The sequence below is a fragment of the Triticum urartu genome, chromosome 1, assembly GCF_003073215.2.
Source record: "Triticum urartu cultivar G1812 chromosome 1, Tu2.1, whole genome shotgun sequence".
Lineage (NCBI taxonomy): Eukaryota > Viridiplantae > Streptophyta > Magnoliopsida > Poales > Poaceae > Triticum > Triticum urartu.
In genome coordinates, this window is record NC_053022.1 from 261181400 (window position 1) to 261188866 (window position 7467).

General features: G+C 42.5%; 1 protein-coding gene across 1 annotated transcript; it reads left to right on the forward strand.

Moving 5' to 3' along the window:
* Positions 1-675: 675 nt before the first annotated feature.
* On the forward strand, positions 676-6433 carry LOC125506715. Its single transcript, XM_048671458.1, has 11 exons — positions 676-879; positions 985-1061; positions 1890-1995; positions 2438-2536; positions 2642-2707; positions 2852-2968; positions 3261-3335; positions 5645-5747; positions 5840-5887; positions 5966-6087; positions 6200-6433. Exons 1-11 carry the CDS (start codon positions 814-816, stop codon positions 6299-6301), a joined length of 981 nt encoding a protein of 326 aa, XP_048527415.1. The 5' UTR covers positions 676-813; the 3' UTR covers positions 6302-6433.
* Positions 6434-7467: the final 1034 nt, after the last annotated feature.

The following is a 7467-nucleotide window of genomic DNA, read 5'->3' on the forward strand; positions in this document are numbered from 1 at the left end:
TCATCACAAAGATGAGTTACTGACACGCTACTGGTCGTTCATAGATTTGGTCCCTAATAGACCGACCGTTCGAACTTGACTAGTGGCCATGTGTGTTTTCATTTTGTTGGGGTTCCACCCACTTGTACTCATGCTGCCGTTTACCTATAACACCGCCATACTTCTAATTCATGATTAATGAAAAGTTGCGTTGTTAGCATTTTCTTCAAAAAAGTACCGAGTTACTAGGTTCATGGTTAATTGTGATAAATCATCAATTTCAAAGTATCAAGAGGTAAAGACTAAATTCCTCATCCCATCTGAAACACATGAACTCAAAAGGTAGGAATAAGAAAAATGTAGAAATCAAAATGACACGAATCTCATATTCCTACATGAACTAAAACTACATGAAAACTGCAAAACCGTCGTCTGGATGTCAATGGGGAAAACACAAAAATTGTAGATACAAAGACGAAAACATGAGGGGGACCACAAGTTTGTTTTCCTCCAAAAAAAATCTCATATGGATAGCCCATTCTATGGGAATTTCAAGAAATGTAGGTTAGTAGCCCATCGTTGTCCAAACGGCACCGAATGGAAAATTCCTATTAGGAATCACATAGCTTAAAATTCTTAGGTTTTTTTGCTTTGTTCAAAACAGAGCCTAGTGTTCTCGAAGGAAAAAAAAAAAAAACAAGGACGCCAGCCAAACTAAACTAGCCCTCGAATGGCCACTCCTACTTGTCAGGATTGGATTTGGGATTCGTGGAGCGGACCACGCGCGCGCTTTGTTTGCCTTCCTCCCCGCTTTCGCTCCGGCCACGGCCGCAGATGGCGACGGCCACCGCCTCCACGTCCCTCCGCCCGCCGCCGTCCCCGTCCCCGCCTCGGCTTGCGGTTGCGCCCTCTTCATCTCGCGCCTCTGTTCTTCTCCTTCCCCAGCGAACTAAAGGGTTCTCTGGCCGTTCGCCTTCTTCCTTTAATCGATTCTGTACTGGCTAGGGGTCGCTGCGCCAGTGGTGCTGGGGAACCCCTACGCATTCCTCTCGGAGAGCATTCCACGCGCATCGGCGGAAGAGGTTCGCGCTGTGCGCTTGCTCTCTGTTTTCTTCAGTTTGGTTCTCTTGTGTATACTGGATGCTTTCCGGTTTGAAGGAACGACATTTTGTCTAAACTGGTTTAACTTATTTCTCTAATTACAAAAGGACAGTTCATGTTACCTGCTTAGCTGAAATTGTATGGGATTGGGAGATACATCATACATGAGTTGGGAAAATTTTTGTACTGTGCACAATTTCGAATTTGTAGTGGTGATAGCATTGTTTACATTCACTAAAGAGTGAAGTGCATCAAAGGTCCTCAAACTATTTAAAAGGTGTTACGTAGGTCCTCGAACTATGAAAAGGGTCATTCAGGTCCTCAAAGTGCAATATGCGTGTCATCCAAGTCCTCGAACTATTTTAGCGGTGTCATGTAGGTCCTTAAACTATTTCAAATGTGTCACATACGTACACACTTATTGCACTTCAAGGATTTTTGAGGACCTGGATGACACTTTTCATAGTTCGAGGACCTATGTGACACCTTCAAAATAGTTCGAGGACCTAGGGTGCACTTCACTCAAATGAGTGTGGAAATTTAACTAGATGGGGCCTACGGCACTAAACAGGTCAGCAAGTGTGACCAATGCTGGAAAGTCATGATATTTCTGCTAGTGATGCAAACTTCTGATTGTTGTGTAAGTATTTTCATTCAATGTTTGTTCCTGAACTCTGATACTGCCATATACATGTCAGAGTCATTATGTGATTTTGCTCTCATACGTTTTATTTTTCCATTGGAGATTGTGCGGGAATAGATGGTGTTTCCTCTTGTTTATTAAGAACTAATGATTTCATTAAAAACAGGAACACTTTGTTATGCGCAGCCGTTAAAGGCCCAGAAGAATCCTTCAAGAAGACCATTGAAGTGGATAGGCTGATTGATATGCTGAGAGATGCAAATCCCGGAGAGGTAACCATGCTGCATATCTTCAGTTTTACTGATCTTTCTGGTCACGACAAGCTACAATTCCTTTCCCTATATTTCAGTGTTGAACTAGATTTGTTGTCAATCATCAGTTCATTCAATACGTAAACCTTTGGCCTGTAACTAACTATATGTGCTTCGAGTATCCTCCCCATGCTTATTTCATAATCGGTAGAACCAAGCTTGGCATTGGTTGGTTGGTGGCATTTGATTAGCTACTTAAAGTATAGGAGATCCTTATGAGCTATCAGATTTGCCTTTTTTTGTGTGTATGTGCCCAAATATGTGGCTAGATTTTATTAGTAGTCCTAGTATATTTCAGGCACGATATGATTTGTTCAGTTGACAAATCTTGAGTGTCTTAATTTTATCATTCTACATAAAAGTACCAGATGAAGAACTAATGCACCTTCTTACATGCAAACAGCTTGATCTAATAGTGGTTGAAAATATTCTAGCGTTCAGTGAGGGTTTCTGGGTTCGGCTGGCTGCTCGGATTGATCTATGCAAATCGGATGATGATAAAGTATGGTTGCACATCTGGATTTATTTTTACTAATTGTGGTCATTATCTTTTTCATCTTCAATTTTCTCACTTTTTAGTGCCTCCATCTCCCTTTTGTTTTTTCAGAAAGATTATGAAGAACTGGCAGAGAATGTCATGAACATAGTTGACCGTGTCGTCCACAAGACTGATGTAAGAACCATGTTCTTTCATGCATAACTCCTCATTTAAGTGCTACTGTCTGCCACTTGATGTGAATTCCTCAAGCCTTTATATTTTTAATATGATAAACTGCGTGTTCCTTGCATGCTGCTAATTTTAATCCCTATTGTTCAGGAGAAGATTGAACAATCAACTGATGTTCTGAAGGCAATTATTAGTCCTGTTATGAATGAAGGAGAAGATGCGATGTGGCCACCAAGAAATCCGGAGGCTCTCAAATTGATGGAAAAAGTAAGCACAAGTCTCATGTTCTATACAGTAGTTGGCTTTCACATTATAATTGTCAAATGTGATAATCAGTGCAAGAATATAGACATCTGTACTGCTTATATACTTCAATTTCAATCGTGCTTTGCGCAAGTTTCTTTTATCAATTAAAAAAGAACCCGCAGTTACTTTCATGAAACTGAATTCTTTGGGCTCCAAAGATGTGTCTGTTAAAATGTAATTTTAAGCCATACTATTATTTTACCTTGTTCTCCATATTCTGATGTGATTTTTAATGTCTTCTTGACATCCCCAGGAAATATCAAACAGAGAAAAAGAAGGACAGCTAGATGAGAGTTTTCTGTCAGAAGTTAATGCTCAGCTGAGGCAAGTAAGTGGTACTATTTATTGCTTTCTCGGTTTGAGTTGTTTTATACTCCCTCCGTTTTTATTTACTCCGCATATTAGCTTTGACTGAAGTGAAATTTTATAAAGTTTGACCAAGTTTGTAAGCTAGACATTGCCAAGGCCTTCAACAACGTCTCTTGGGAATACCTGCTCCAACTACTAGATAAGTTAGGCTTTAGTGCTAGATGGAGGGACTGGATTTCGACGATTCTAGCCAGTTCTTCTTCGGCTTTCGTCCTAAACGGCAGCTCCGGACGTGATATCGACCATCGTAGAGGGTTGCGGCAGGGAGACCCCCTCTCGCCTTTGCTTTTCATCCTCGCCATTGACCCCCTTCATTGTCTTCTGGAGAGAGCAGAGGAGCTGGGCATGCTCACTCCCCTGCCGGGTAGGATAGGGCCCCTTAGAACTTGCCTATACGCCGACGATGCCATGATCTTCGCCGACCCCTCTCGCCAAGAGATCGACAATCTGCTTCTCCTGCTCGATAATTTTGGAAAGGCCACAGGGCTCTGCATCAACTTAGGAAAATCTTCAGTAGCCCCGATTAGGTGTAGCGACATTGATCTTCAGGACATTCTACATGGCTTTGGCGGTTCGGTGGTCGGCTTCCCGCTACGCTACTTAGGGCTCCCCATTACAATCTCCCGCGTCCGCTTGGTTCATCTTCAATTCATACTCGATCGCATCAGAGCCAGACTGGCGGCTTGGAAAGGGCGCCTCATGTCTATTGCAGGCCGTAGGGTTCTTGTCCGATCCGTCCTAACGGCGCTCCCAACCTTTGCTCTGACGGTGCTGCGCGCTCCAAAGAAGTTGCTCAAAGACATTGACAGTGCAGGCGGTGTTTTCTCTGGGCTCAAGACGAGGAGCTCTCCGGTGGCAAATGCAAGGTCAACTGGTCCACCGTCTGCTCCCCGACGGACTACGGTGGCCTAGGCGTCCTTGATCTGCAGCGCTTTACTTGAGCTCTAAGGCTCAGGTGGCTCTGGTTCCGCTGGCGTAATCCCGATCGGCCTTGGGCGGGCTCGGAGCTGCCCTGCGACGACACGGACAAGGAGCTCTTCGCTGCAGCAACAAAGGTGACCATTGGCAACGGGGAAACTGCTTCGTTCTGGAGCAGTACCTGGCTGGGATCAACGACCCTGAGATTCTCCTTCCCGGCCCTGTATGCTCATGCTCGGAGAAAAAACAGATCAGTTAGGGATGCCCTCTCTGCTGACACCTGGATCCGCGACCTTGCCCACGGAAACACCAATGCTCTCCTTCACGATTTCCTTGCGCTGGCCAGATGCATTCGACTCGCCGCTGTGCAGTTGCAGCCGGAGATCCCTGATGAAATCACATGGAAATTTTCAGCTTCAGGAAACTACACTGCTGCCTCGGCTTACAACATGCAATTCATTGGCAAGATCAGATCTCCTCAGAACAAAATTGTCTGGAGCACTTGGGCTCCGGGGAAGATCAAGATCTTCTGCTGGCTATTGTTCAAGCAAAGAATCTGGTGCAATGACAGACTATAGAGAAGAGGATGGCCAAACGGATACTTCTGTCAACTATGTCTCAGGAACCTGGAAACGGCGGCGCACCTCTTCTGGCAGTGCAACTTTGCTCGGGCGGTTTGGCAGGGGCTCGCGGCGTGGACTGGATGTGCGGCCGTCGCCCCGGCCCGATGGCAGTTGTTATCAAACTCCACTCAAATTGTCACCAAGATGATCGAGGACACCGCCCCAACTTTCAGAAAAGGTGCCAACCCCCTCATCCTCCTGGCGTTGTGGGAAATTTGGAGGGAAAGAAACAGCTGCACTTTCAGAGACAAGGTGTCCTCCGTTTCAGAGGTGGCTGCATCCATCAGAAGAGCGATCGACCTGTGGCGCGCCGCAGGCGCTACGTGCCTTGAGACCCCGTTCGGGGACATGTCGGAAGATACGTAAAATTCAGACCTCTAGTTTTCTATTTTCTCTTTGATTTCTTTTCTCTTCTTTCCTTGACCTACGGGTCACCCCCGCCATGTTTGAATTCTCCAGTGCTCTCTGCTAAATCAATGAAAAGCCAGGAATCCCTGGATCTTTAAAAAAAAACATTTACAGTAACAAATTTATATGATGTGAAAATATATGCAATGATGAATCCAATGGTATAGATTTGGTGGTGTATATGTTATTATATTTTTCTACAAACTTACATAAAGTTTGACTTAAGACAAACCTAATATGTGGAGTAAATAAAAATGGAGAGAGTATTATCATATAACATGGATTATTCTTGATATTAGTAATATTTACATATGTTTAGGCTAAAGAAGATGTAGATAAGCCAGGGCTTCAAGCAATGCTGCAAAAGGTGTTGCAACTATATGCTTCCAACTTTCTCCGAAAACGCAGTTACGCTTATAAAGGTAATCCTTTCTTTATGTCTTCCCAGCTATAAATATCAAGAAATAACTGCGTATTTTGGTTGAATCTTGAGTGCCTGTGTTGACATTCTCAGGGGGAGAGGTTGTAGTGCCTGAAAAGTTTCTTGAATCGATAATAGAGGGTATGAATTTTACCCAAGAGATTGTTTATATTGTGTCTATAATCACCGTCTCTGATATGTTGAGTTTGCGCAATGCAGCTCCCGAAAATGACTGGAATAGGCTGTTGCTTGATGGACTTACAGTTGGAAAGGGAGATGTTTCACCTGAAGAATTTTACGCTGTTACCAAGAAGAGAATTGAGAGAATCTTGATTCGCACGGTAAGATTCATAACCTCCTGAGTTCTATGTAACTATTTTAACTTGTCAGTGCCTTGCGCTGAGCATCCCCTCACACAATTGTCTCTGTAATTTATATTTATATTTTTGACAGGAAGGTGGTTCTTATCAGCAACGGGTACTTGTCGAATATATAAAAGAGATACAAGCTAGAGCAGAGGAAATAGTGAACCGGCTTCAAGGCCCAGCTGTGTAACGTTTATGGTACATTTGTAATTTCAGAACCAGTTATATCAAATAAATGAGAAATAATGATTCCATAATTTAGCCATTTTTTTACTAGAAGAATACTTTGTGGTAATCATTAATCAAACTCTTTGTCGGCTCACCTGAAGAGGGTTCTGTACTAGAGATTCCCAAGCTTAATACTCGTCAGTCGTCACCCTCAAGTATCTACATGTCATCTCTGTTTTACAGGCATTTAGTTTGACAGCACATCCAGTATTGCAGTATCGATCTTACACGGTTAAAGCACTTAACTCCTGGAAACAGAAGTGTGACGCTATATGCAGCAAAGCAATGAAGAGTTAATACTAATATTACTTATTTTCAGGGAAGCATAACAGACTGTCCTCTTGAAAGACAGCCTTAAGAGGAATCACCTATCTTACCAGTTAGACAATGGATACATTTTTAAAATGTTGGCTTTGTTCAACTAACACCAAAAATGTCTGTTCCCTGAATTGCATAGGTTCCCCTGGTCACTGTTAATCTATGGATCCACCGGTATTTCCTTGGTATTTTCAAGTTTTATACAGAAATTCATTTTCTTTTGGTGAGCATATTTCTTAAAGGTGGGATAGTTAGTCTCTATGGTTAAAACTAGATTTTAAAAGCATTAAATTAGTCAAGATTCATTAGTTCGAATTCATCCTAGTTGTGTTAAAGGTTTTATTACTGGTAGATCTGATTTAGTGTTGTAAGTTGAATAATTCTCCGAGGTTTTGGGGCCTTTTCATATTAACAATGCAAAATCAGACCTCTAAATTACATGTATTCAGATTTTTTTTGGAACATTTATGTATTCAGATTTGGGGCTGGACGTTATGGATAAACTTTCAACTCGCCGTATGATTTTTTTTTTCAAACAGACTGGAAGATTTTATCAAGCAAAGTGATTGAGACGACAATCTTAATCATCATGCTCGAGTGAAATGCTCAAACCGAAGTTTATATCAGGCATATATGTCTAGCTTTACTGCTGTCAATGACTTGAAAATAGATCTTTCTTGCTGTGGTGAGTTGAGAATATATTGGATTATTGAAAAAATATATGAACTATCAAGATGTGCTATGAGAAGAGTAGGGTGGTCGTGTTACCTGTTGAGCATGCTTAGTGTAGCACCTTGGGGGTCGGCGCTA

Bases quoted from the DNA above. Each gene is read 5' to 3' on its own strand.
- LOC125506715 (XM_048671458.1), top strand. From the start codon at position 814: ATGGCGACGGCCACCGCCTCCACGTCCCTCCGCCCGCCGCCGTCCCCG. The intron at 2,537-2,641 runs GTATGGTTGCAC...TTGTTTTTTCAG, and splicing joins GCAAATCGGATGATGATAAA to AAAGATTATGAAGAACTGGC. The intron at 2,708-2,851 runs GTAAGAACCATG...CCTATTGTTCAG, and splicing joins GTGTCGTCCACAAGACTGAT to GAGAAGATTGAACAATCAAC.